This window comes from Leptonotus elevatus, chromosome 13 (assembly GCF_054856555.1).
Source record: "Leptonotus elevatus isolate MCC_2025b chromosome 13, RoL_Lele_1.0, whole genome shotgun sequence".
Taxonomy (NCBI): Eukaryota; Metazoa; Chordata; class Actinopteri; order Syngnathiformes; family Syngnathidae; genus Leptonotus; species Leptonotus elevatus.
Window position 1 is genome coordinate 17093279 of NC_141251.1, and position 26914 is coordinate 17120192.

Here is a 26914-nt window from a genome sequence, read left to right on the forward strand (position 1 = left end):
AACGGCATGTTTGGAGGTTTTGCGTGGTGTCGGCAGCTACTCGTCTCGTCTTGACTATTGTTTGTCAGTGGTTTGCCACTTCAAGTCAATTGGGGCGACAGTGACTCAGGACTTGGCTTAAAAGACGGGAAGGGATTTTTACTTATGGACCTATTGAGCTTGGAACTAGTTGCTGGAGAGATACTGCCTTATTGAACTCTGCCCTTGAGCAAAGTACCAAAATATTGGGGCATTTGGCCATGAGCAGATGTGGCGAAAGTACTCTCATGCTGTACTTTATAGTTCAGTGAAAATAAATTTGACACAACACAGAGAAGTGTTGTTAACAACGTTGCCCAAATTTAGAGATTAAAAAAATAGGCAAGTATATAAAGTGAGGCTTCAAAATTGTGAAAAATTAAGCCGTTGTCTTTGCTTTCAAACGTTGTGGGCATACAGGGCGTTAGCCACCAGCTAGCTTATGAGCTAACAGGCTTCCGGGGCTCGCTTTTGCCGGCGGATGGACGGCGGTCTCGTCCACGGTGTCACCTCCTTGTTTGGGAATAATGTAACGATGCTGAGCTGTTCTGTAAATTTTGGCATCCAGGGAAATGCATTTTCGGGATGTAGACATAGCTCGCTAGCTAACTGCACACTGTACTGGTAGAATAGAGGCTAGCATAAGATAATTTGTTCTTCTGAGCATGCTCTGTAATGTATTTGAATTTGTAATGTGATAATTTCATTTGAAGAAAATATTATTTATTTATTTATTTTTGCATTAATGCTTTTACTTGAATTGACCTATTTTACTATTTCATGGTTTGGATGGACCACAGTAATCGCGGAGGGACACACTGTGATGATGCCACTTCTCCGGAGATGTCTTTTGGCTTAATAAATGGACTCTCACACTGTCCTAATTAACATTATTTGTTAAATGTTGCCCACTCAGACCAGCATCCATTGCAGTCTGGTCATCTTTTTTTTTTTTTTTGTGGTGCTTTTAGCCTTTTAATTGATAGGACAGCTGAAGAATTGACAGGAAATGGGGGAGAGAGAGGGAATGACCTGCAGGAAAGGACCACACAGTCCGGGAATCAAACCGGGGTCATCTGCTCCGAGGACGAGCCTCTACACATGCGGCGCAGGTGCTCAATACACTGAGTTAGCCATCGCCCCGCAGCCTGATCATCCTTGGTCATCCTTGGTCATCCTTGGTCATCCTTGGTCATCCTTGGTCATCCTTGGTCATCCTTGGTCCTTTCTCAAGATTTTTTCTGTTTCCCCCATTGGATTTTGGAGTTTTCCCTTTGTCTTAAGTAACACGCAATTGCACCAGGTAACCACTGATAAGTTTCTCATATATTGGGGGAAAGGCGATCTTTTTAAAGTCCCCACCACTACCCCCATGAAAAAAATAAAAAATAAACACTCATGAAAAGTGAAATGGTGAAAAAATACTTTTACACTATTTCCACAATTCAGTACTATATAGTTCTCAGTCTTTTCACATTTCCAGCAATTATCTTTAAACAATCTTTTTACAATCCAATTTCTGGATTCACTTTGCAGTGTCTTTAAGTACAAATATGGTGGTACTTTGACTTGCGATCTTAATTTGTTGGGACTAAGCTTCCTAATTTAATTCAATGGTATATCAAATAAATATTAAAATGTAGTGAAATGACAAAAATAAATTCCAGTCTCAAAATAACCCAAATGTTTTGGATTGTGTGTAATAAGTAAAAAAATACACTGTATTGTATAAAAATATATAAAAGAGGATTCACGAACTGCTCTTATAAAGTGTAATTCGCTAGCACTGATGGCTATGATGATTCGTATTGTTTAGAAGCACATAATTGCCGTTAATGTCTTCGTAGGTGAAAGAAATCGCAATGGAAATGCAAACTATGAAGCTCTGCACGCATTGGAGCCCACACACCCCCACACAACATCTGCGCAACAGAAACATTATGCAAAGTCAAGCCAGAATCATTCTTTCTCAAACGGCAATTAAGACAAATATTCATTTTGGTGTTGGGTTCAGCCATAAATTGCTGCGAGCTGTAACATTCGCTGCGCCTTTTGCCATCCCCGAATTACAGGCGTAAATCAAGACTTAATGCTACATTTAAATAGTTACAGACAGGCAATTTATTCTTGGCTCCCGCTGGTATTTAGCGCAGCAACACTTTGTGAACGTGTGAGTGTTTCTTTCACATAGCACACAATCTTCTCCCACTGGCTGCGGTCTTTGTTGTCGCCGCCACGTTTTTCAAGAGGCTTGTCAGTCACACCAAAACAAGCGGGATGTGAGGTAAGCAGTGTGGCAATGAGAGGAAAAATAGTTGCATTGTAATGCACATTGTATACAATCCAAGATAAGGGAAGTATTAATTTCACTTTAGTTCTTGGTTATGGTTGTAGATGCCTCAGTTTTTGTTTTTTTTAAGTTCGCGCCCAAAATATACAGACATATCATCACCTAAATTGTGAATTAATATTCTTATTGCCCCCTGACAGTATGAAATAAGATGTTTAAGTTCCAAAGACTCATTCAGTCATATACAGTATGTTAAGAATTTTTCAACAGAGGTAAACTTCTATACCAGTGGTTCTCACTTTTACAAGCACTACCTCAAAAGTACTGATAGTAGGACTTAATTGATGTCAGATTTGTTTTTCTTTTGGTCTAGGTGTCAGAGGCTGGTATCGACAACTTCCATGAGTATCTGATACCTGGTATCAGTACTCGCCCATCCCTAACAAAAATAAATATTTCATATAAGCCACTATGACATTATGCACAGTTTGAAAATTAACACTGTGCTTCTTTATATATATATATATATGTATATGTATATATATAAATTCCAATCAAGTGGATGGCACAAAGTTTAAAGAAAAATTGTGCCCTAATAAGTGTTAAAATAAAAGAGACAGTCCTTAAACTTATTTGTGAGTACTGTATATTGAACTGGAAAACAGCCTGTAAACAAAAAGAAAGTAAGAATAAAGATAGCAAAATAATTATTGAATGGAACTTAAAAGGTAAATACAACTGAACTGTACTTAGGCATTATTATGCATACCACTAGAGGGAGCCCACGTACCACTAGTTGAATCACTATTGTGATAGATAGATAGATAGATAGATAGATAGATAGATAGATAGATAGATAGATAGATAGATAGATAGATAGATAGATAGATAGATAGATAGATAGATAGATAGATACTTTATTAATCCCTTGAGGGCAATTAAATTAATCAGTTTTATTGTAACTCAAAATATAAAAAATATATATATATATTTGATAATTCATGTTTTGACATGCACTTAGCCGACATGTTGCTCTGAAACTTTCAGATAGTTTCATTTGTAGCACGTATTTTTCTAAACCAGAAATCCTTCACATCGATACAAGGCGACCGCTCTCTGTCGCCACAAAGTTCTACCAAGCAGGGCGCTTCTGAATTGTACCAGAGCTGGCATGTTTCTCCACATGGGCCATTTGGGACCCTGAGCAGTTGAGGGGGAACCCAGTGCTCGTGCGGTTGATCCGTGCTTGTAGACGCTGGGCTTCGGGCCCGCATGCACATGAAAGCCGCTCCACGAGGGCGAGTCTGGGGTGGGGAGCAGGCTGCGTAATGTTCAATCTGCGGCACACTTTATCCATCAGACCTGAGGGTTTGCTCTCAAGGTTGCGGTTTCTACAAGACTGACAGAACTTTCCCATAATGGGCCACATCTCCTGGCCACAACGTCTGTTTGACAGCCCGTTTGTCTCGAGGACACGGTAACTGAAGGGTTGTTTCTATTATGTTGAACGCGGTGGTCTCATTTAAGTCGTTTGATCAGTTTGATACAGTTGTTATTGATATTGTTGTTACGGTTGTGTGGTGAAGACAGCAAAGCCACATTGCTCAGTTCATGACTGAATACAAACATCAATTATTTATTTCTTGTACAAAATTAGGTGTTGTTTCCAGTTTAGCCATTTTTCTGTCAGTGAATAAAGGGAATGATGAAATAAAATAGATGTCATTAGAAAACAAATGACTGCTGTATCATTATTATTAATCGAATGTACTTTTTAAAAATTTGAATTGAATTAAATTTGAAATAAATACATTATATATATATATATATATATATATATATATATATATATATATATATATATATATATATATATATATATATATATATATATATATATATATATATATATATATAATAATATGTAATACTAACAAATATATTATAATTTAGTGCCAAAGTCTTTAAAATATTTGGATAAAATTCTGTGAAACCAACTTCATTTTCATAACATAAAACAATATTACAGGTCTTGACGATGCGCTCCACTTTTATGTCTAAAATGGAAAATAAGTAACACAAAGAAAGATGGACTAATACAATAATACAAATATCAATGTTATAATTCAAATGCAGTGACTATGGCAATATCAGTATAATGGCAATATTGCCTCCCATTTCTATATTCTTAATAAGATGAGCTCACTGGCTCTTGTATAGAGGTTTAGCTTTCATCAAAAGTTCAATGAAAGAATATTATTTTCCCCAAATGTTGAAATGTGGTATATACTGTAAATATGCACTCACCAGACACTTTAAGTACACAATTTCCCCAAAAATACACTCTATTATCAGAGAGCTTTTCATTTTAAGTATTTTTTTTAGATTTCATGTTCATTATTGTGACTGTATCACTTCTTCCTACTGAGAGCTGTTTCGTATAAAGTTATGCCAACAATATTAATACTTGTCTGACAGTCAGTTGTATTGGATCTCCATGTCTAGTGCCGCCGTATGTAAAGATATGGCCTGAGCCTCGAACCAGCGAGAAGCCTTTTCCTTGTTAACATATTGCAAATGATGTTGAAGATGTTTGGCATTTGCACAGGGAAGGGAGGACAGTAGATCACAGTGTGACCCGGGGCGGTGAAACTTTGGGCTGACACATATGGATCCCATAGTGAGGGCAGATAACCCGGCAGACGCACTGGAGCCATCCCTGGTCCAGACAGGAAGCGACTCCTGTTGCTCTTTTAAGAAGAAAAAAAGTGTGCGCTTGCTTGCTGACATTAATAAAGCCTATGTTGACATAATGACGCTCCCGCGGACAGTCAACGAATAGTGAGGCGGGAACGTTGCCAACACTCAAGTACTGTAAGGTGACGGCAGTAGATTTATAGATGAGTGCATGTGTTAAACGAGATGAGCTGAAATGGATGCATTTGTCATGCTTGTGCTGTTTAACATCATAACATAAAAAGTATTTTCATACAAGATACGTTGAAGAAACACAAAGCCATTAAAAGTGACAGTCACATGGTACAGTGTGTTGCCGTGGGTTACATAACATCCGACTGTAATATGGATATTTGTGTGCGATGTAACAGTTAACTTATTTGATAGATAATATAGCAATACTTATATGCATGTATTATTTTCCCATCAATCCATTTTCCTTTGTGAAAAAAATACTTAATATTACTGCAGCTTACTGAAATAGTTGGTGTCACTATGTTTGTATTATACTGCCCCCAAGTGGTCAAGGAATGCATATTAGACGGAGCAGCACAATGTATTAAGTAAAGCAAAAATTATTTCATTCTATCTAATTATGTCAGTACTGTATGTTTTTATAACACACACCATGATAGAGTTTTTTTTTATTACATTTTACTTTTATTTATTTATTTTTATTAGTACAGCGATGTCCTGGCTGGTCCACCAGTATTACGTACTACTGAAGTACATGATCCAGTGTCACCATGGCAACAACAAAGATCATTTTCTGCTCATTCCCAGTGATTGTGCCACCAACATGACTTTGAGGCTGTTATTTTAAGCAACAACTACACTGGTGACCATAACTGTAATATAAAGTTGATTAAAAGATCGTTTAAAAAAATATCTCACTGTAAATTATTAACTTGCTGTCGATAAAGTAGCTCATTCACATTGTAGGGGTTCCATTTCGATGATTGCTTTTTCAATAGCAGGCATTTGAAAAGCGTTCTGTGGCATTAAACAAGACAATTGAAACATGAAGTTGTCTCATCAGCTTCTCATTTTTGTAGTTTAGTTTGGTTTTATATTGTACGTCTTGGATTTATAACATTGGCATTGCATAACGTGTGACATACACGAGATAAAGATTTGATGTTGCAGTATTGAAAATGATTCAAAGGTCAAGTCAGTGTATTTATGGTTGGAACTTTGGACTGTCATTCTGACAGCGAAGGTAAATTTTCTCTCACACTTTTAAGACTCCACACAAACAGGAGCACACCATGTTCAGGTAAGGAGCCAACAGTGATTCTCCATGCATATTAGAAAGTGCTGACTTTGGGGGAAAAAAAACACATCATTTATTTTGAGTCTTTCCACTTGTAGGATTACTCTTTTGGTCACGCTGATATTTGGCATTGCAGCCAAGCCATATAAGCCATGGGTATGTACATCAAATATTTTAAGATTACACTGAAAATCGCTCTAAATGTGTGCATAAATGTTACGAATACAAAACTGATATCTTTGGTCTCTGATGTTGATATCTTTTCGTAGAATAAACTTAGCGAAAACACCTTCCAGGACACAGTCATGTAAGTAATTTTCCCCCCATTAAATATGTTTTCTTTGTGGGCAGCACCTCAGGGTTCAAACCTAGATTTAAGATCTGCTGTATGAATTGTACTCATATGCAAAAGTAATTATTATTTTGTCTTCTTATTTCAGGTCAGAAGACAGAAAGATGCCTTTACGTGTGGAAGTGGAGCCTCCACAGGACATGGATCAAACTGACGATGACATTGATCCCAAAATGAAGATCTGGGAGAATATGGCCACCACAGGGAAGGAAAAACAGGCCCTGGTGGCAGAAGTGGACTTAGATGATGTTCACCATCCTTCTATGATGAAGCTTCCTGCTGAAGATGAAAAAGAAGATTTCAGTGAGGAGCCTGAGCAGGACTGGGTTTCCGTCTACGACAACGCCAGAGAGCAACTTGATGGATATCTCGCCCCGCTCACTGCTGAATACAAAATGGCTCGACTTGTACAACCCCAACCAGAGAAGACTGAAGCGCTTGAAGAGGTGAGACGTCACCTGAAGCCCGAGGTGGACACGGATGACTTGTACCATCCTGACGTGCAAAGCTGGATGCCAAGTTACCAAGACGATGACAACGTCGCTGCTCTTGTTAATTGGCAATCTGACACAAATTATGACCAACCGGAAGAAGATCTGGATCATCTCTACCACCACTGATCAGTCGCAGCAACTTGTTGACTCTTTCAAACGTATAAAAATGTTTGATGTAGACCCCCGCACTCTTTATTATTGGACACCCTCCTATTGTTAATAACATGTAGCCTATAGTGTAAGTTTTTCGACAAAGCAATAGAATTGTAATGATAAAGTTGGTAACCATTTTTATGCCTAATGCCTTCTTATTTATTTATTAACTGAATTATTGGTATATGACATTTTCTTGTAAAGTAAAAACTTCCAAGCAAATGTTACTATCTTAAATTATATAAAATTATAGTACTGCTGTTAAAAAAAACAACAACAACACCTCATTAAAATCGCCACATCCTTCCCCAATACATGTTAATGAGCCGTTTCAAGTTTTGATCAAAATGTCCTAAATTCACAGGTAAATAGAATACTCACAATATACATCATTAATTTATGCTTATTTAAGTGTCATGAATGTTATTAATCCCACTGACCAAAGTTCATCTTCTGCCTGTTTTTGCTGGCCCCCAGGGCATAATTCAAAGCAGAGACGAGTGGCGATATTCTGACAGTCTCTGCAGCCAAGAATGTTAGATAATGAAAATATTTGTCAGATGGCCCCCTCCCCACCCCGCCAAACACTGCGTGTTTCATTCAACACTCTCTGCTGGATGGCAAAAATGTTTACTAGTCCTCTCAGTGACTGATCTTACTTCTGTCAATAGCTCAAAATAGACTTGAAAGTGCATATTGTTATTATTATTATTATTATTATTATTAAATATATTTATTTAACATCAATTCTCTAAATCATAAAAAATTGACCAATGGATGCAATTTAGTCGGGCGGCACGGTGGCTGACTGGTTAGCGCGTCCCCTTCCCAGTGCAGAAGACGTGAGATCAAGTCCGGGCTTCGGCTTTCCTGGGTGGACTTTGCATGTCCTCCCTGTGTTTGCGTGGGTTTTCTCCGGGTACTCCGGTTTCCTCCCACATTTCCAAAGACATGCCTGGCAGGTTAATTGAACACTCCAAATTGTCCATAGGTGTGATTGTGAGTGTGGAAGGTTGTTTGTCTCTGTGTGCCCTGTGATTGGCTGGCAACCAGTTCAGGGTGTACCCTGCCTACTGCCTCAAGCCAACTGGGATAGGCTCCAGTGTCACCCGCGACCCTTGTGAGGACAAGCGGTTAAGAAGATGGATGGATGGATGGATGGATGAATTTAGTCCGACCCTTTGAGGCCTTCATAAAAAATTAAATGGCCACTGATTGGAAGAAGAGTCCCCAAACTTGGATTGGAAATATGTGCAGGTTTATGACTTCAATGTTGAGATAGGAGTTGAAGGACAGTTTGTAGGGGACCCCCGCAAAAAAAAGGAGCTTCAGACCACTTAAATCCAACTCCGCTTTTATGAAAGTTGACTGTTTGATCAAATATTTCTCAAGCTTGCCTGATGTCCGCTGGTGCCCCACAGAGGGGACTTTGGTTTGTACCATTAAGATAGAGTAGATTTTCCCATGGTATTTAGTGGCTGAACTGAATTAAAAATGTCGTTGATCAGAGTCAGACCTTTCAATGAGACACTCAAACGGAACTTAATTTTTTGTTGTTGTGGATAATGTATAATAAGCATTGACAACGTGACAGTGGACCAGAAGGGCTTGCTCACAGACACAATATCAGAAATTGGAGCATAGCAAAAGATGTACTTTCTTGTTCATTTGACACTTGATGTGGGGGCAGGTCCACCAGAGCAACCAACTATAAGCAAAGTGTGCATTACGTTTGCGCATGCGTGAAAATCAAGTTAGAAAAAACCTTGCTACTTAACAAAGCCGCCATTTGAATAGCGGCGAATGGAGTGCTGAAAGTGTTTGCGTAACTGCACACCTTAAAGCTTGCCTTTCAGCCTTAAGTGACAAAACAACAGGTGCACTTAGTGTCATTTTTAACTGTCCTAATGGAGTTTATAGGCAAAAAAAAACACCATTGCAAAGCTCGAGAAGACGAAAGTGTACGCTTGTAAACCTCTGTTCACTCTTCCCAATTTCCAGACAGAAAAAAAAAATCCAAACGGACGTAAAAGAGGCTAAAATGGAAGCACCGCGAAGCTTGCTAGCATCACGAAGCTTGCTAGCGGACGCACGTGTAACGAAACTAATGTAGTGACGGTCATTTAAGAACCTGCTTCTAGCCCCAATTGACCCTTTCAGTGAAAAAAGATCCTACCGGTCTCTTGATAGCGTCCCGTTTTTGTGTCCTCGATCCAACTCCCGGTAAAGTGCACACATTCAACATTATTGGCTGACATGCAAGGTGGCCAAAGTTTCAAACCATGGACTCCTTCCAGCCATTCGTCACTTGTCTTCAAGAGGTCAGAAATGACTTTGTCTCCAACAATTAACAATGACGTCATCATTTTTCACTGCGTCTCTCTCTTCCTCTTTTGTCAATAAGACTGGTAGTTTTTAGATTGATGTAGCATATGCAAGGGCAGCCATTTCGTCTTTCCGTTGCTGTCTGTTGCCGAACGCAGTCCTCGTTGTAACAGGCAATCCACGGCGACTACAAAAACACTTAATTAAATCATCAACTTTCATGCGGTTGAAATCGTTTAAGTTGCTTTCCATTACTCTTGGCTACTGTTTCGTAGCTGGGTAACGCCCCCCTGCCCACAATGCACTTCACTTATTTAGACACGCCATTAAAAAGTCGCTTTAACATGATATGTCCCTTTTAACTGATAGTGATTTGTACCATTAAGTGAGGAGTTAGGTTCCCATAGTGTCAGGAATAAGTACAGTTATAGAAGTCCATTACTTCAAGGACCCCTGGGGAACTGTTTGAACCTTTGCTATATGTTCCCAAGCTATAAAAGTCAAGTGCTAAACCACTGTATCCCTGTGCTGCACTTTAGCTCTAATAGTAATAAGTAAAATAAATCATTTAAATCATTTCAGCACAGCTGTTAGATTTAAGACAGTCACAGGAGACATTAGTGGCCACTAGAGTACAAAAAATATGGTTAAAGTCTGCTATAAAGTGTGTGGCTGACTTGCAGGAGAGCAAAGGCCCCTAGGAGCCCCTCCCAATTCCCCCTGTCCGAACCCATGCTGCTCCCTCTTTCTTTAGGCCTTCTTTAAATGAGTTTATCACGCCACGAGGGTCTTCGCTGCCTCTGTGTAATGTTTTGGTCCCTTTTGTGCACTTGGGGAGCCTCAATTGAGTCGACATTTATTATTTTGACCTCTTTCCAACCATCAAAGGGGGACGCTCCTTTGCAGAGGCTTTCGGACACTGCAGACTTTTTGTGCATCCCGCCGAGAGAGGAGACAAGTTTCTTTTGCATTGAAAAGTTTTGTTCCACGGGACTGGCAAGAAAGCCATCTCTGTGGGGGAATATTGAATGAAATATAAAATTCAATTAGGCCATGGCCTTGTGGGCGGGATACGTGAACATCAGACGGTTAAAAAAATAAATAAAACATGGAAATCTAGTTTTAATTGTTTTTTATTTGTTTTCATGTTCGAAATAAACGCTCAATTTTTTTTTTACCTTAAGTTGACTTGAGCGTCATAGGCCTTTCAGTGCAGAGAGTCACTTTTTTTTTTAAAGTAATGTTTCAATATACATATATAGGTTCTGAAGATGGATGGATGGATATAACTCGCTAGTTCATTAGCATAATTGCCCAAGCCACTTTTAAACATTTAAAGGGAACCCAAACATTTTCTTTGAAATAATATGTTGTATGCACCCCCACTAGTCTAAACACGTTATTGGGATTAATATTGCATTTGTGGATAATGAGTTAAGTGGCAAAATCCACCAATTTTTATCCAGCACAGGGGGATCTTTATAAAAACGGGTGGATTTTGCCACTTAGCCAGAAATCCCAATTATGTGTTTAGACTACTGGTGCTGCATAGAACATCCATCCATCCATTTTCTTAACCGCCTGTCCTCACAAGGGTCGCGGGGGGCGCTGGAGCCTATCCGAGCTGGCTTCGGGCAGTAGGGGCGGGGGAAACCCTGAACATATTGTAAAGATTTTTTTGTGTTGACTTCCCCTTTTAAAAAAATGAAAAAAAGATGAAAGTTCACCAGTCCAGTTACCTCAATTAAACATTTGCTGCCACAACGTGGATGATTGACAATTTACAATTCGATTTTTTTTTTAGCAAGCACATTTGATTGATATTGTGTAAAATTATGCTATTACCGGCTAATGAAATGTGTGTACAATGTGTGTAAGAAATAAAGAGCAATAAGATACCATAAAAAGAAAATTAGTAAAACAACAAAAACTACATTTGTATACCTATTATTTGCCAATTTCTTTGTATTTTCTTGTAATTCCTTGATACTTGGCGCCTTTAACGGCATGTGACTTCCCTCTAGTGGCGTACCATAAAAGTTGCTAAACACGAGGCATTTCGAAGCAAAAAAATTATAAATCGAAATCTTTTATCACTTACAAGTACAAAAGACTGTTTTGGAAGATAATAAATTTATAATTATGTAAAAATATACAAACGCAACAATATGAAACAGCTGTTCGAGCATTCTGTCCCCGTGCTTGTGTGATTTCTCTCCACTACTCCAGCTTTCTCACACATTCCAAAAAGAAGCATGTTAGGTTCATGAAAGACTCGTCGTTGTCCTTAGGTCTGAATGAGAATGATTTGTTGTTGACAAGTCAAAAGTATACCGTCTCCCACCCAAAGTCAGCTGGGAAAGGTTCTGTTTGGCTCAACCACCGAGTGCTAATGAAAAAGGACAGATAATGTGGACATTTTTGTGATTCATCAGTAGACAGCATTTCTTTTTTTCTTCTTCTTTTAAACCAACAACAAAGTAGACATCAATTCCTAGTGTTTATTTGCGAAATATACACACACACAAAGAAACATTAGATGCAGATTCATAATCAGAGTGAAAAATGCTCCAAGTGATCCAGCTGATTACTTTGTATTGCAAATATTTAAAACATACACTTCACCCTCAGTTGTCGGGGCTTCGAGAGGGAAAAAAAACACGTGTGCACTCAATCATTCAAATCCAGATGTACGCCTTAATAATAAGGCACTCGTTGAAATTGAAAATGTCAACCATTACGTACAAGATTGGTTTGCTTTGTTCATGATAGTATATTACTGGAATATCATATTTTTCCACTGACTGGCTGGGAGAAAATTCCATGGAGTTAATGTTATATAAACAGTGAGATCAAACATCTTCCATGTTCTTCTGCCGTCATTCAACTTGCTGCACATGACCCGTTTGGAGTTTCATTAGCGGATCAGTTGTCCTGAAAACTGGCTTTTCTCTTCTCCACAAATGCAGTCATGCCCTCCTTGCGATCGTCCTAAACATTAAAAGTAAAAATGCAACGGTAATGTCATGTAAAGCAAGTCTCCATGAATATGTGGACCTTGCATGTGTGCCGTATTACCGTAGCAAACGTTGCATGGAACAAGCGCTTTTCCAAACGATTCCCCTCAGCCAAAGGCAGCTCGAAGGCTGAAACCGCACAAGGAGGAAAATGACATGAATGAAACATGATTTGATGACAACGTGTGCTGCGAGTCTCGATGGCAATGTGGCCTAACCTGCATTAACTGCCTCTTTGGCCATGGCGGACACCAGCTTGGAATTGGCAGCAATTTTCTCACCACATTTCACCGCTTCGGAAACCACCTGGTCCACGGGACAAATTTTATTCACCAAACCTGCATACAGCAAAACAATGTCTTTAATTGTGATTGTGAAAATATGTGCCTTGACACACATTTGTTTTTTTAGGTCTGAGGTTTGTAGAAGTTTTTCCGTTTTAAGCATATTATTGATTTGATGTAGCGCAATGTTCTTGTACCTGACTGTTTGGCTTCTTGGGCATTAATTTTATCTCCCGTCAGCACCATCTCCATGGCCAGTGATTTGCCCACCGCACGGGTCAGACGCTGGGTGCCGCCCGCCCCTGTAGGGAGACAAGACATCATGGTAAATGTGGCCCCAATGGGTTTTATAACAACTGAAACAGAGAAACATGTACAAGGCCCCACAGTCATACCAGGTATGGTCCCCAGGAGGATCTCTGGTTGGCCAAACTGCGCCTTCTCTCCAGCGTAAATGATGTCACACATCATCGCCAACTCGCAGCCTCCTCCCAACTGAAAGTGTCAACCAAGGTTATTTTAATTAACTAAAACTGACAAAAAAACTAAAATAAAACAAACAATTTCGTTAACGAAATAAAATAAAAACGAAAAAGCTTTTTAAACAACGAAAACGAACTGAAACTACTTTTTATGTTTACAAAACTAACTATAATTATAGTAAAAATGTCCTTTGTTTTAGTCTTTTGTAATAAATGTAATGCATGGGCCTTTGGGGATGATTTAAATGTGATTTTAAGTCGATTTATTTGGATATTAACCGGAATAAGGACATTTGAAAGTGTGTCACACAAAAGTGACGTCATCTAGCAGCAGCCAATAGAAAAGCACCTCCAGATGACGTTGCTCCCATGGTGTTTTTTAAATATTGCGCACAAGTAATACACTTTTTTTTTACTAAAACGAATACTGAAACTAACTAAAACTAAGCATTTATGAAATAACTAAAACTAATAAAAACTAACAGAACCACCTTGAAAACTAATTAAAACTAACTAAATTTTAAAACCAAAATGAAAAACAAAATAAAAACTAAATATAACGAAAAATTCCAAAACGATAATAACCCTGGTGTCAACAAAAGTTAAGAGAGACTGCAGACCTCTGTCAGACCATTATGAGATTTGAGCTGTATTAAAATGACAAAACAGAGATACTCACTGCAAATCCATTGACAGCAGCAATCACAGGCTTCTTCACAGTAGACACTCTGTTCCAATGAGCCAGAAAGTTCCCACCATAACATTCCTGGAAAGTTCGATTCTGCATTTCTTTTATGTCCGCGCCAGCTAAACAAGACAGAAAAAAAATGAGCGAATGATGAGTCTTAATAAGTGTTTGGCAACAGCATGGCATATTCTTAATATTTCCCTCACCTGCAAACGCTCTGTCACTGCCGGTGATGACGATGGCGCCCACGTCGCTGTCGCTCTCGAAGGAGTCCAAAGCCTGACTCACCTCCTCCATCAAGCCGTCACACAGAGCGTTGAGAGCTCTAGGTCGATTCAACTGGATGAAACCCACATTCTTCTTCTCTCCTCTCTTTTCTACCATGATATATTCATAGTGGACACCTGCAGAGAGTGCAAACACTTATTATTATACACCGATTATTCAAATACTCTATCCATGCCAGTGAAATATTGTGAAAGGTAGTACAGTCTTCCACTAGATGGCAGAAGATACAAATAAACTGTGCATCCAACTGCTGCCTTTCGTACTACAAAATAGCTTTGTATTAAACGAAAACATGTCCAGATTTCATACGGAAAGGGTACATTTGTGAGTGAATTGAGACGAGATCATCATTATTTCAGTATTGGGGGGGGGGGGGTTGGTGAATGTGTGTACGCGGATTAAGAAACAATTAGATTATACAAATGTTGAATACTGTAAGGCAAGTGATGACACGTACACACAGCCACTCTACTTTAGCATAATATATAGCATATATAGTTGCTAAATTATCATCCGTTAACTTACAATGACGCATTATAACCTGTGCACTAATAACAACTTTGTACTTCATAGCTGAGTGCAACGAAGAGACGTTCGCAGAACTTGTGACGCAGCTTTACTTGACATTGAAGAGCACGTGTCATTAAAAACACTCACTCACCCGAACTGCACAGGCGGGCGGCGGCCGAGACCAAGGCGGGTGCTGAGCGGCTCGATTTCAGCAGTGCGGCAGCTTTTCTGCAGACAAACGCCATGACCACTATTTTAGTTGTCTACTGAGTGACTACAACCAGAGCTGCACAGTGCTTTCTGTCTGGTACGTTTTTTTTTCTTCTTCGCCTAACATCGGTTCACGTTCAAATGTAGCATAGCTTTACCGCCAACTAGGGTACTTGGGTGTTATTACTATTATTAGCTACACCGCGAACATGATAACGAGCCTGATAGTTAGCCAATTCGCTGTATAGTTATCAATCTAATCAGTTAGATAGACATGTAGATGTGTAGTATATGGTGTGGTAAACTAGAATGTACATGTGAAATTAGATGAACTGCTCCGAGGGTACCATAGACTTCAATACTTATACTGAATACTGTGTTGTCACGGAGTCGTACGTCGACCTCGACGCCATCTTGGAGTTGGCAAAATGGAGCAATAGTTGAAGCTGTCTCATTCATTCAAGCTTGGACATGTACCGGTAACAAGCGTTTTTACATTCAAAAAGCTTGGATTCACATAGTTAAGACTGAACATTGTCTTTTGATTGTATTTGTCCGTTATCGTATGTGTGACTAGCAGTGACTGGCTTTGTAAAACCAGCCTTAAAAAATAACTATATTCTATATTAGTCATTTTGCAGACCAGAAGCAACTTCGGGCACTTTGATTGTTGTTCAAGCGAGTATAATTTTTAGTATTTACTTGAGCCATATGTCACACCAGGAATTGGTCATTACAGACATAACATAAAATATTTCATATTCATCATATTGTTGCTGGCACTTTGCGGAAGACTGCATACCTAAAGTTCGTTGTACTTGTGCAGTGATAATAAAGTCATTATATTCTATTCTATTTATCATTGCATACCACCACACATTTCTCTGGCTATATGGCATACATTTTTATATAAAAAGCACTCATGGAATCTGCTAAATACAGTGCAGACTGTAGTGTGTGCGCATCCGTGTGTTTGGGACACATAAGGACAAAAAAAAAAAAGATAATCTAATGATTATAAATGTTTTCTCCATACGTTTAGAATATTACAGACGGTAAGCACAAAAATCGGGCAATATTCTTAATGTGTATGTGTTTCCAGCTACCAATGCAAAAAACACATCCAATATGACGGACGTGTTAACGTATGGCAGCAACGGGCTCAATGCAGGTTGTAGTCTATGTTCGGTCGGTGGTACCACAGCGATCGGAATGCTTGAGCGCGCTGCTCGTTCCCGCACCGCCATCCTCGTGAACGCGCACCAGCATCCTCCGTGACAATCTTGACCACCTTTCTTTTTCTTTGTGTTGAAGATAAACAAGGATCAAGGTACGCATCAACCATAGGGATACTCTGTTTATTATGGGATGGGAACAGCTTTAATATTGTTTCAATCCATTTCATGAAAGCAATGAGCTAGAAGGCTAATTAGCACGGCTGGTTGCAGATGCAATATAAAATGGTTCATTTGAAAATATGGCGTGCATATTGTCAAATTCACCAAGCTTATATTGATCGCCATAGTTATGTGCAGTAATTCCAAACCTCTTCATCTCTAATTTTGTATTTTTCGTAAACACTCCAGGCATATTTGTAATACTTTCTCAAGCATGTTTATTTGACAGGGAAAAAAAGCTAAATAAAATGTAATGTTTTGATTTACAGTGCAGCAGCTCTCGACAGCATCAACATATTTGACGGAGTGGGAATGAGTCACATTTTTTTCTTTCTTTAACTAAAACCCATAATATTTTGTATAGATTGATTTTTTCCATGTCTAACCAACTGTCATTTCTAAAATAATGCACTTGTTTTGTTTACATGTGAGGCAACAGCCAGAAAAGCAGTGTGTGGCAATAATGAGAATTATGAATCAAAGCGGTATAGTCCTTCATTAAAAAAAAATATTCGCATTATATGATGATCAAAAAAAAATCTATGTTTGCCCTCCTGCACAGATGAACCAGGTGCTGGCAACCTGCTGGATGTTCCTCCTGCTCTCCGCTTTCCTGTGCGAGCCTGCGCTGTGTAAAGGGGGCCGCGGGGGGTCCCGGGGCTCATCCAGAGGCTCATCCAGAGGCTCCTCCGCCCGCAGCACCACGGCAGGCTCGTACCGCGGGGCGGGCGGCTATGGCGGCCCCCGTTCTCGCTTTAGGGCAGCGGGCCGGTCGTCCCCGGTGCGGGTGGCCGCCGCTGCGGCTGCAGGTGCTGCGGTGGCCCTGACGGCGGATAAATGGTACGCGTCCGCTTACCGCCGCAGCAACACCGACTCCGATGACGAATTGGATTATTACAACAGGACCGGTTACTTTGATGCTCATATGTCTGGCTCCACAGCGGGAGCATCCTTCTGCCAAATGTTCACTATCACCATGGCAACGCTGTCCTCCAAATATACACTCTTGTGGGACTCCATGTTGTAATGAGCTTTTAAGGAGAAAAGCGCTGCACCTGACTAATTCAGGACAGGCTGGAAGCAACTGGAAAGACATATTCATGACCACAAAGAAAACACTGCACTGTTACCTTAAATTTAAAACGCACCAACTAGTGCACTCCTCAAACACTAGCTTGTGTGTTGTGGACCAAACGGGTCAAAAGATCAAGACTGACGAATGCACAAAGCCAAAATACACATTAGTGACCATAGTTTATTTACTGCAGATGGGAGAGGCATCTAAGATCATCTTTCAATATAATGCCCAGGGAAATAATTCTTGAATTCATGCAGGTGCTGCTCTTAACATAATTCCGACCCATTTTCCTGATAGGAAATACGAGGCTTTGTGTTTTGTGGATGACCAATTGGGTCATGGTGTTGTATTAGAAGATAGCCATTATTTGAGGAAATTCATTATATTTACGAGTCAGGTGTAAAGATATGGTGCTGCTCAAACAGGTTGTGATGTATCCCCCAAGCTTTTTTCCCTCTTGTTTATCTATAGAACACTTGTGTACTGTACATAAATACCTTTGCTATCTGTCTCAATGCAAATAAACAGTTTGAACCAACTCCCAAAAGAGATGCCTTTTTCATTCTAAAAGCAAGAAACATTCAAATCACAACATCTTGAATAGTTTTATTTACATTGTATAAATATACAGGTACATAAAAATGTGACCTTCTAGTCCAAAATCACTTGGCCCAGCTCTCCTTTCCTAAACGCTCGAATGAAATCATACGCTGCTGCTGGGTAGTTGGGAACGGTGATGTTAACATTGCCTAAAGGAGAGTAAACATCGTTATTATCCAGTGGCTGATCTTAATATGTTAATGACACACACGTCTGCACTGTAAATAGCCTGCAACTCTCCAGTATACAGCTTAGCATAGCACAACCAACAAGGCGAATGGGAGCAAAAAAAAACAAATAAAAAAAGCAAATGAAAACAAGATTTGTTTTTTCTCCCCTTCCGGTATTTGCTTTATTTCTCTTGATAACAAACAAACTTCTTCTTTTTTTTTATCCAGCATGATTAGAACTTGCATCATAAAAATAATAGATTTTTTTTTCTTTGCAGATGTTAGAATTACTAATAAAATGATGAGAGGAGATAATCACCAGAAGTTATATAATTTTATATGATTCACATTCAAAACACTTTGGTGTCCCAATACTTTTGTGTAACATCATTATAGTCTTGTCACTTGCAATCAAGGTTAGAGAACTTTATTGTTTTTACTTTTTACAGTGGTTAAATTCTTTTTAGATAAGAGAGGTGGATAAAGCACCCACAAAGGTCAGTAATAATATTCAAGTGGTTAACTTCTATTTACCACTGCATGACACTTACAAATGTTAGAATGCTAATTAAAATATGCTCAAAAATATGTTGCTCTCATTACAATTGTTTTATGATAAACCGTACATCCTAAGAAAAGCCATTTGGTTAAATAAGGAAAATGGCAAACTATTCATTTATGCACTTAAACATTTTTGTTCTTGTTTGCCAATGCTTTTTGTAAGCTGCATTCTCTATCTTACCGACTCCAGTGAGGGCTTTGACGCGCTGAGTCTTCCTGAGCTTCACAGCGATGCGCTTGAGGACATGTTGGATGTCATCGCTGGGCTCTCCCAGGTTGTATTTTTCAACGTAGCTGTACACAAACACGCAACGGAATGGAACAAAAGAGATATAAAATGGCAACACTGATCATGTAACATAGGCTTACACGTAAAACTGCTACCTGAACTTTTCAAGCCGGTTCAGAGAATAGAGCAAGTAGTCAGCGATGACGTCTTCACCCACTAAATGGTCCAGGATAGTTCCTGGAGTGAGACGACAGAATTTTTTCAACACAGTTCAATTAAAGCTCTGCTTTAGCACTGTTTCCAAAACCTGTATTGAGCCTCATCACATATTTTATTTTAGAAATACCTCAGAGCGCATACAAGTGGAAGATTTGAATCGCTTTGCCTAGCATTATTTGCAGTTAATACGTAAACATTTCTGTGTTGATGAAATGGGAATAAAGTGATTGGATCATTTCTGTTGGGAGTCCTTAAATTAGCTTGTTAAGCCTGCTCACCACATAACGCCAACTTCATGCCAGTCTCGACACTCTCTATCTTCGGGGGCAAGACTCCTGGTGTGTCCAACAGGTGCATCAAGGGGCGTTCACACACCTGAGAATACATAATGAACAACAACAACAATTAAATTGAATAAATAAAAACAAATAAAAAAAGATGACCACTGACCTGAATCCTCGTGAGGACGGCTCGAGTGATACCAGGCTCTCCACCTACTCGAGATGCACGGCCTGAATGAGACATTTCATCCAATGTGTTACACTCAAATAAAAACAGCATTAAGTATCGACAGTACAGGCCAAACGTTTGGACACACTTTCTTATTCAATGCATTTGCTTTATTCTCATGACTGGTTACTTTGTAGATTCTTACTGAAGGCATCAGAACTATGCATGAACTGATGTGGAGTTATGTACTTAACAAAACTCTATATGATAGATTTTTCAAAATAGCCATCCTTTGCTCTGATTACTTTATTGCATACTCTGAGCATTCTTAACTCTGGGAACTCCTTAAAGACTGTTGGAAAACCCTTTTAGGTGTCTAGTGAATGCCAACAGTGTGCAAAAAAGTCATCAGAGAATAGGTATGCTATTTATGTACTTATTTGATTATTTTCATATTTTTTTGTTAAGTACAAAACTCCAAATGTGTTTGTTAGTTGTCGTCATAGTTTTGATGCCTTCAGTGAGAATCTACAATGGACATAGTCATGAAAATAAAGCAAATGTACTGAATGAGAAGTGTCCAAACTTTTGGCTTGTACTGTACTTTATTGTACCTTTTTTCAAATGTGTTCTTCTTATGGAGTTGATAAGTGATGATTTTCCCACATTGGGCACTCCAATTACCATCAGACAATAACTATAAATCTGGAAAAAAAAACGTACATTTACATGGGATTATCAAAATAAATGTCAATGCGGTAGTTAAATTGTGTTATAAAACTTAATGTGTATCACACAAAAATGTAAAATTTAAATTCAGCATCCACACTGTGATGAGGTTTTTAGTGTCTTTGGCTGTTTTAACTCGGCGTCTACCTCTTCTCTTTGAAAGCGGCACACGTTCGCCACCATTTCCAGCACTGACGGCACCAACTGCACAAAAAGATCATTAATTAAGGCAGGTAATCAAATTTATTGGCTTTTCAGGGACAACGATGCATACCTTCGTGACGCTGTCGTCACTTTGCTTTAGACAGTTAGTGAACAAAACATTCTTCACACCACTTCTGTCAAGTTCCTTCAGGATCTTCTGCAGAGGAAAAATGATAAATTATATTTTGAAATGAAAACACATACAAGGGCATCTCAAATAGAAAAGTTTATTCGAGTCACAAGTTAAAACGTGAAACTTATTATACAGACTTATTAAAAACACAGAAAAGTATGTTTCAGAAGGCCAATTTCCTACGAAAGTAGCCTATTAAAGAATATTTATTGCTTTTAATGTAATAGTCAAACGTAGTCATCAAAATGATAACATAACAAAATCATGACATAGTTCACTGATGTTGTGAATCCCTATAACATATGAACTTTACTTTTTTAATTTAACTACTGAAATTAATTACATGTCCCCACAATATTCTAGTTTATATCTATTCTGTACTGCACACACTTGTTTATACAAGTGATGTTGTTGTTGTTTTTTAAAGCCTCCATGAAGGCAAACAGCACCTGTTTGTCAGCCAGGTCCATCTTGTTAATTGCCAAGGGCGTTTCATTACACAACAGCAGATAGAATGAGGCGACTAAAGTCATCTTCATAATTATTTGCAACAAGGTGTAAGAGTCTACAGATTAATTCAAATCTGAAACTGTTATCCAGCACCTGTTTGTTTGATAGGTCAGCCAGGTCCATCTTATTAAGAACAAGCAGTTGTGGTTTGACGTCCAAAGTCTCCTGAAACACATGGTTTCTTCCAGAGAAGGGGATGTACTTCATGTTAAAGATGTTCTATAAGAGTAGTATGAGCACAAGCAAACCGACAGTTTCATTAGGAAGGATATTCTAGCATCGTGCACTTCTATGATGCAGTCCACATTCTTCAGAATGGCTCTCATCTGCTTCAGCCCTGTCCACAGTCAAAAACAAACCAGTTCACTACACATAAGTGTTTAGGGAATAATGCATTTATGATTTAATAGCAATTACTGTTGCAATCACCTTTAGCCATGTGTCCAGGGAACCAGTGAGCCACTTCCCGTCCTCCAAAGTCGAATGTGCTTCGAAACTTGGCGACATCGCAAAGTGACCTATACAATTTCATGACCTTGATAAATATATGAATATGGGACTTAATGTCGCATCTGTACCTCAGTCACTATTTGTCCCACTCACGATTTAAATAAACTTCCAAATTGACGTCCTGCGCACCACTATTTACACACCGACTCATAACTATAAACGTAACATTGGTTCCTCTTTTCTTCCTGGTTTAAACCAAGTCGTGTGTGCGTTTACTGTACCACAAATAAATTACGACTACTGTATTTTATTTAAACATATTTGCTGTAGTCTGATAGAGATTAAATGATTATAATGACAAAGTTGAAGTTAAAAAATATAAATAAAATAAAAAGGCCCATTAACGTGCTGAATAAAAATATAAACATAACACTTCGGTTTTTGCTCCCAATTTTCTGTAAAAAAAATGGGCCTTTCGTAAATAGAAAGTCTTGGATCTTTGATTTCAGTTAATGAAAATGGGAGGGGAAACATTTCTTGTGTGTATGTTTTAATACTTATAGATTTGTTTTTTAAGCAGGATTTCACTGTTAGAGCTGTGAAGTGAAGCTCACTTAAAACAGCTTAATGCAAAAGAAAATCCATCAAGCTGTTGCCTTTATTGGTACTGTAGGTATGCTGCAGCTTGTTGAGGCAGTCAGTTGAAGCGAATATGCTAACCACTTGTATACAGTGCTGCTGCAGTTTTTATTTTTTTGTGAAATAGTAGCAGAAATATAAGTAGAAAGGTTTAATACTCATTAAAACTCTGACAACAAAATAGAACATGGCAGTTTTATTGGGTTATAATACAATTATTACAGTAGTCAGAAATGTCATGGGACATATTGCACATTAAAAAAACAAGACTTCAAATATCTATTCAAAGAGCTTATAGTGAGACTCGTATGTAATGCATAACAATGTTTAGTTGATGAGTGGAGTGGGCAGGTATAAATACAACTTTTTTGTATTTTTTTTTTTTTACATTTCCCATCCCTTTAACAGGTAATGTTTGTTGTGCTTTAAATCAACAATATCAATATCTCATAAGTTAGACAAATAATGATCTGCTTTTAATTTTATGGTGCTTCTTAACAAAAGATAAAACCTTTAATCAAGATTAAGAACAAGTTACATTTACACCTTTTAAAGCTTTGACTTAGTTGGCTGTGCAGGACGAGCGGAGGAAGAGTAGTGAGCAAGGAGTCTATCGGCTTCCCTCCAGCCAGTGAGAAGAGCTCCGTGGACGGTGGAGAAGTAGCAGGGATGAGTCGCCTCTCCAGCAAACAACACCTGCAGCGGCTGGAAAGGACAGCCCAGATAGTTTGGGATTTGTGAGTTTGATACAAAAAAAATGTTTCTCAATGTTTAAAATGTCATTACTTGCGGCGGCGATCGCTTCGACGGCAGAGGCTCCATCAAGTTCTCCAAGTCTTGCAATGAGCAGCCCCTTGCAGGGTAACTGTACGATCCGCATGTCCAGGGGTCGTGAAACCACTGAGACCTCAGGACTCTCCGTGGAGTGATTATGGGATTACCTACACACGCGCACACACAGGTAGAATTCATTTTAAAATAAAAGTCGGGCTTGTGCAGTAAAGCCATAAAAGACTGTTACTCATTTACCTGTAAACCTGCGGACGAGTTGTGTGACGGCGTGCAGGACCTCCTGATCAGACAACGTCTCCATATAACTTGACTCATGCCCAGCGATCCAGCCACACAAAACATGGCCAAATCTGAGGGTTTAAAGAGTATTTTTTTATTTTTTTAACTTACTGCAGCCATCCATCAGAAGGAAAATTTCACAATCATCTGTCATTATGTTGAAATTTTATATCTCATAAGTGCTACTGGTATCAGTGAATACTTTCATGGTATCTGTCTGGGGAAAAAATTATCGAACATGCCTAATTTTGAGTCTTCAATGAACCAAACAAATCCTAAAAATGCAACATATACTCTTTTGAGCATTATCTCAAATAGATGAGCATAGGAACCTTTCTGTGGGTTTCAACACAGTGAAGCCGAACAATTTCTTCATCCAGGACCCCGGAACATCCTGCACCTGGTCCACCATGGCGTCCTGAACAACGTGACGACAAATAACAGGTTAAGTTCTAAGTTGTAAAGATTAATCATCAAAGATGCAGACAAGGTGCAAGATAAGCATTGGGCCACACAGTACATTATCACAATTCTGCCTTGACAAAAAGAATAACGTTCCCATTTGACACTGTCAAGAGACATTTCAACTGTACTAGAACAGGCTGAAGAAGTAGTAAATCTCCAGCTTCATTCATTGACTCACTTCATCTTCCCACACCAAGTAGATGACCTCGCAGTCCTCATCCCACCAGGGCGAATCAAATTCCACAAATATTTTATTGTTGGTGCCAAAGCCTAATCTCTGGATGGAGTGCATTTTGTGCAGAGGAAGATGAGGGCGGAACAGAGACATATGATGCTTCTTTAAGTAGCCTGACCCAACGGAAACAAGAACAGTTTAATACAGTACTTACTTCACTTTAGGAGAAGCAAGTGAATGAAGCGCTGACCTAAAGGAACTGTGACGATCACGTGATCAGCAGCCACCATCTTCCCGTCGTCGCACTCCACTTTCACACGTGCGTCCCTATTGTCTGAGTTGTTCCAGTGAATGCAGCGAACGGGCTGGTTGTAGCTCACCACACCAGCAGGTATCTCTGACATCAGGTTCCTCACTAGACCTTCATAACCTCTGAAGTCAGACACAGAATACGCAATATTGCGACAATGTTGCGTGTGAATTTATTTAACATTGCTACTTTAATTTCCTATATTTTTTCATTTAAATTTTTTTTTTACAGCTCTTGTATTTAATCATTATAGTAAGGACTGTATGGGTATGCCTAAAGAAGTGTTATGTATACTGTACATAGAGCTGCTCGATTATGAAGAAAATATCAATCACGATTAATTAGGTAATAATTGAAATCACGATTAGGGCAATCATTTGTTTTTGGGTACAAAACAAGAAAATGTTTAATCATGTAAAAAAATATATATATTAAGGCAATTTAATTTATTTGCAACACTACAATTAAGCAAGTTCCTTTTGGACCAAACGAGTTATTAAATTAGTCATTTTAAAATGAAAAAGGTGCAAATATATAAATTTTAACAACTCAAAATTAGTATTAATAATGTTTTTTTATGATTATGCTAATTTGTAATTGCAGAGTGTAGTAATTAAAATTGTAATTACACTTCTATTAATTGCACAGCGCTAACTGTAAATGCCATAAACAGGCGCTGAGAGGTCTTGAACATGCATGTCTCATGTATACTATGTTGGACTACAAACCCTGGGAAAGTGCAGTCAAGACCCAGTGTTGTTTTATAGAGGCCATTAGCACCCAAGCCCAGGTCATCCAAGCTGTGAGTACCACTAACGCAACATTCCACCTTCAACATGGTGGTGATCATGCACCGCTTCAAAAATCCTGCATTGTCTGCTTTCCATTTCTCTGCTGATCGTTGTAGCACCTACAGTACCGCCAAACAAGACAAAATGTTACTGGCAAGTTCTGCTTGAACATGGACATGATGGTCATACCTCTGCACGTATGAACTGACCCACGCTTGGCCAGGGTTCTCCTCCCTTCTCCTCAAATTCTGTACTTTCATCCAGAAGGTCTTTGAACATCTCCACAGCGGGGTACACATCCTCAAGGTTCACCTTGCGACCTTTTAATTATCAAGAAAAAAAACAGCGCGGGTTCATCACGCCTTCTTTGGTTGAAAAAGGGAATTGATGTCTCAAGAGTGACCTGAGCTGGTGAAGACATTGGGGATCCAGGGAGGATGTCCTCCAATATCCATTTCCTGGTTCTCCGGGGTGAGGGCGTCTGGACTTAACAGGCCGTACTGCCGAGCCAAACAAAACACCGGGTTCTCCTCGGACGGTCCATGGATCCAGTTGGCTCCAATTTCTACTATGTTATCACCTATACACAAAAGAAACAAGAATAATAGAAGGTGGGCTATTGTGAACTCCTGCTTCCTCACACATTCCAAAAATATGCTCAACTCAGGTTAGGCCAGGCTAAGACATGTCCACTTTTTAACATTACGTCGCGGCGTTTAAAAAAATAATAATCATGAAAATGTCCAGTTTTCATTGTGTGACAAATGGGAGGCAAAGTGCACCATGTTATCACCGTGACTGGTAGACAGCGGAGTAATAATGTAAAGGAAATACACAAAAATAAAGAACTGGAGTCAAGAGATACTCATAGATAACTATGGCACTTTTACTCACCAAATTTGCCCGTTTTAATCCTCCCCCCGCTTCTTCCGGTCGCTTCGAGTATCCGCACATGATTAAATCCTGCTTTAACTAGTCTGTGTGCCGCTACTATTCCTGATATACCGCATCCGATGATGACTATTCTAGCGTCAACACCCGTCGACATCCTGACAGATTGGTCCAGTTAAACACCACGGAGGTATATAAGCAGTGTTTGCCACAGACACAAACTTCGTCATCTTGACTGTTGGTTTGCTTCCGAGTGCAAGTGAGGTGGCGAGTTTCAAAATAAAGGACAGGGCTGTTGTCGAATAGACAAATTAAAAGTCCACATTATTTTTTTGGGACTAAATTACACTATTATTATTATTATTATTATTATTATTATTATTATTATTCGCTTCATGTAATTTCGATTTTCCAAAACTCCCCCACTCGATTGCAGGTACATCTGCATATCGGCATAAAAAATAAATAAATAGAAACACACATTTTTAATCTATCGTTAGATAGTTATTCTTCTTTTTCCACCAAAGATTATTAATTTCGTTTTAGTTTGCAGAAAAAGAATTACAAGAGAATACATTTGAAATATACCAAGAAATCAACCATAATTGGGCGAGGATTATTATTTTTTTTTTACAAAAACAAAACACTCTCTCTCTTGCTATTTTTAAAAAAAAATGAGAATCATGTCATAATATTTGAAGCACAAAAATAATTGCAGGACG

The 26914-nt window shown here is 38.9% G+C and overlaps 5 protein-coding genes across 9 annotated transcripts; 2 read left to right on the plus strand and 3 right to left on the minus strand.

Annotated features, from left to right (window-relative positions):
• The first annotated feature begins 6301 nt into the window (after positions 1-6301).
• On the plus strand, positions 6302-7289 carry LOC147164041 (uncharacterized). Its single transcript, XM_086093631.1, has 4 exons — positions 6302-6320; positions 6416-6473; positions 6587-6624; positions 6758-7289. Exons 1-4 carry the CDS (start codon positions 6313-6315, stop codon positions 7287-7289), a joined length of 636 nt encoding a protein of 211 aa, XP_085949757.1. The 5' UTR covers positions 6302-6312.
• A 4839-nt stretch (positions 7290-12128) lies between these two features.
• On the minus strand, positions 12129-15423 carry echs1 (enoyl CoA hydratase, short chain, 1, mitochondrial). Its single transcript, XM_086093572.1, has 8 exons — positions 15062-15423; positions 14319-14516; positions 14104-14231; positions 13338-13437; positions 13140-13244; positions 12877-12996; positions 12720-12787; positions 12129-12632 (listed from the first exon to the last, which is right to left on the minus strand). Exons 1-8 carry the CDS (start codon positions 15153-15155, stop codon positions 12567-12569), a joined length of 879 nt encoding a protein of 292 aa, XP_085949698.1. The 5' UTR covers positions 15156-15423; the 3' UTR covers positions 12129-12566.
• On the plus strand, positions 14975-18142 carry sprn (shadow of prion protein). 3 transcript variants are annotated; one of them, XM_086093576.1, is made up of 4 exons: positions 16388-16450; positions 16787-16823; positions 16957-17002; positions 17080-18142. In XM_086093576.1, the coding sequence occupies exon 4, from the start codon at positions 17080-17082 to the stop codon at positions 17542-17544; it is 465 nt and encodes a 154-aa protein (XP_085949702.1). In that variant the 5' UTR covers positions 16388-16450; positions 16787-16823; positions 16957-17002; the 3' UTR covers positions 17545-18142. The 3 variants fall into 3 exon arrangements, with proteins under 3 accessions (XP_085949701.1, XP_085949700.1, XP_085949702.1); XM_086093575.1 differs by lacking the exons at positions 16388-16450; positions 16787-16823; positions 16957-17002 and adding an exon at positions 14975-15217; XM_086093574.1 differs by lacking the exons at positions 16787-16823; positions 16957-17002 and having other exon boundaries at positions 16330-16450.
• A 44-nt stretch (positions 18143-18186) lies between these two features.
• mtg1 (mitochondrial ribosome-associated GTPase 1) lies at positions 18187-22051 on the minus strand. Of its 2 annotated transcripts, none has more exons than XM_086093571.1 (11): positions 21830-22051; positions 21671-21737; positions 21494-21596; positions 20828-20911; positions 20701-20757; positions 20439-20529; positions 19825-19886; positions 19653-19749; positions 19311-19392; positions 19108-19220; positions 18187-18344 (listed from the first exon to the last, which is right to left on the minus strand). In XM_086093571.1, exons 1-11 carry the CDS (start codon positions 21930-21932, stop codon positions 18247-18249), a joined length of 957 nt encoding a protein of 318 aa, XP_085949697.1. In that variant the 5' UTR covers positions 21933-22051; the 3' UTR covers positions 18187-18246. The 2 variants fall into 2 exon arrangements, with proteins under 2 accessions (XP_085949697.1, XP_085949696.1); XM_086093570.1 differs by having other exon boundaries at positions 20828-20914.
• A 619-nt stretch (positions 22052-22670) lies between these two features.
• On the minus strand, positions 22671-26447 carry paox (polyamine oxidase). 2 transcript variants are annotated; one of them, XM_086092189.1, is made up of 10 exons: positions 26196-26447; positions 25705-25881; positions 25491-25621; positions 25239-25420; positions 24451-24632; positions 24204-24373; positions 23893-23978; positions 23519-23631; positions 23276-23430; positions 22671-23194 (listed from the first exon to the last, which is right to left on the minus strand). In XM_086092189.1, the coding sequence occupies exons 1-10, from the start codon at positions 26347-26349 to the stop codon at positions 23039-23041; spliced, it is 1506 nt and encodes a 501-aa protein (XP_085948315.1). In that variant the 5' UTR covers positions 26350-26447; the 3' UTR covers positions 22671-23038. The 2 variants fall into 2 exon arrangements, with proteins under 2 accessions (XP_085948315.1, XP_085948316.1); XM_086092190.1 differs by lacking the exon at positions 26196-26447 and adding an exon at positions 26084-26181.
• Between the last annotated feature and the right edge of the window lie 467 nt (positions 26448-26914).

Bases quoted from the DNA above. Each gene is read 5' to 3' on its own strand.
- LOC147164041 (XM_086093631.1), top strand. The intron at 6,474-6,586 runs GTATGTACATCA...ATCTTTTCGTAG, and splicing joins CCAAGCCATATAAGCCATGG to AATAAACTTAGCGAAAACAC. The intron at 6,625-6,757 runs GTAAGTAATTTT...TTCTTATTTCAG, and splicing joins ACCTTCCAGGACACAGTCAT to GTCAGAAGACAGAAAGATGC.
- echs1 (XM_086093572.1), bottom strand. From the start codon at position 15,155: ATGGCGTTTGTCTGCAGAAAAGCTGCCGCACTGCTGAAATCGAGCCGC. The intron at 14,232-14,318 runs GTGAGGGAAATA...TGTCTTGTTTAG, and splicing joins CAGTGACAGAGCGTTTGCAG to CTGGCGCGGACATAAAAGAA. The intron at 12,997-13,139 runs GTACAAGAACAT...TGCTGTATGCAG, and splicing joins CCAAGAAGCCAAACAGTCAG to GTTTGGTGAATAAAATTTGT.
- sprn (XM_086093575.1), top strand. From the start codon at position 17,080: ATGAACCAGGTGCTGGCAACCTGCTGGATGTTCCTCCTGCTCTCCGCT.
- mtg1 (XM_086093570.1), bottom strand. From the start codon at position 21,932: ATGAAATTGTATAGGTCACTTTGCGATGTCGCCAAGTTTCGAAGCACA. The intron at 20,530-20,700 runs GTAGACGCCGAG...TTTTTTTTCCAG, and splicing joins GCCGCTTTCAAAGAGAAGAG to ATTTATAGTTATTGTCTGAT. The intron at 18,345-19,107 runs GTAAGATAGAGA...ACTCTCCTTTAG, and splicing joins CAAAGCCCTCACTGGAGTCG to GCAATGTTAACATCACCGTT.
- paox (XM_086092189.1), bottom strand. From the start codon at position 26,349: ATGTCGACGGGTGTTGACGCTAGAATAGTCATCATCGGATGCGGTATA. The intron at 25,421-25,490 runs GTATGACCATCA...GCGGTACTGTAG, and splicing joins GTCAGTTCATACGTGCAGAG to GTGCTACAACGATCAGCAGA. The intron at 24,633-25,238 runs GTTTGTAGTCCA...GTCTGACTTCAG, and splicing joins CTTGACTGCACTTTCCCAGG to AGGTTATGAAGGTCTAGTGA.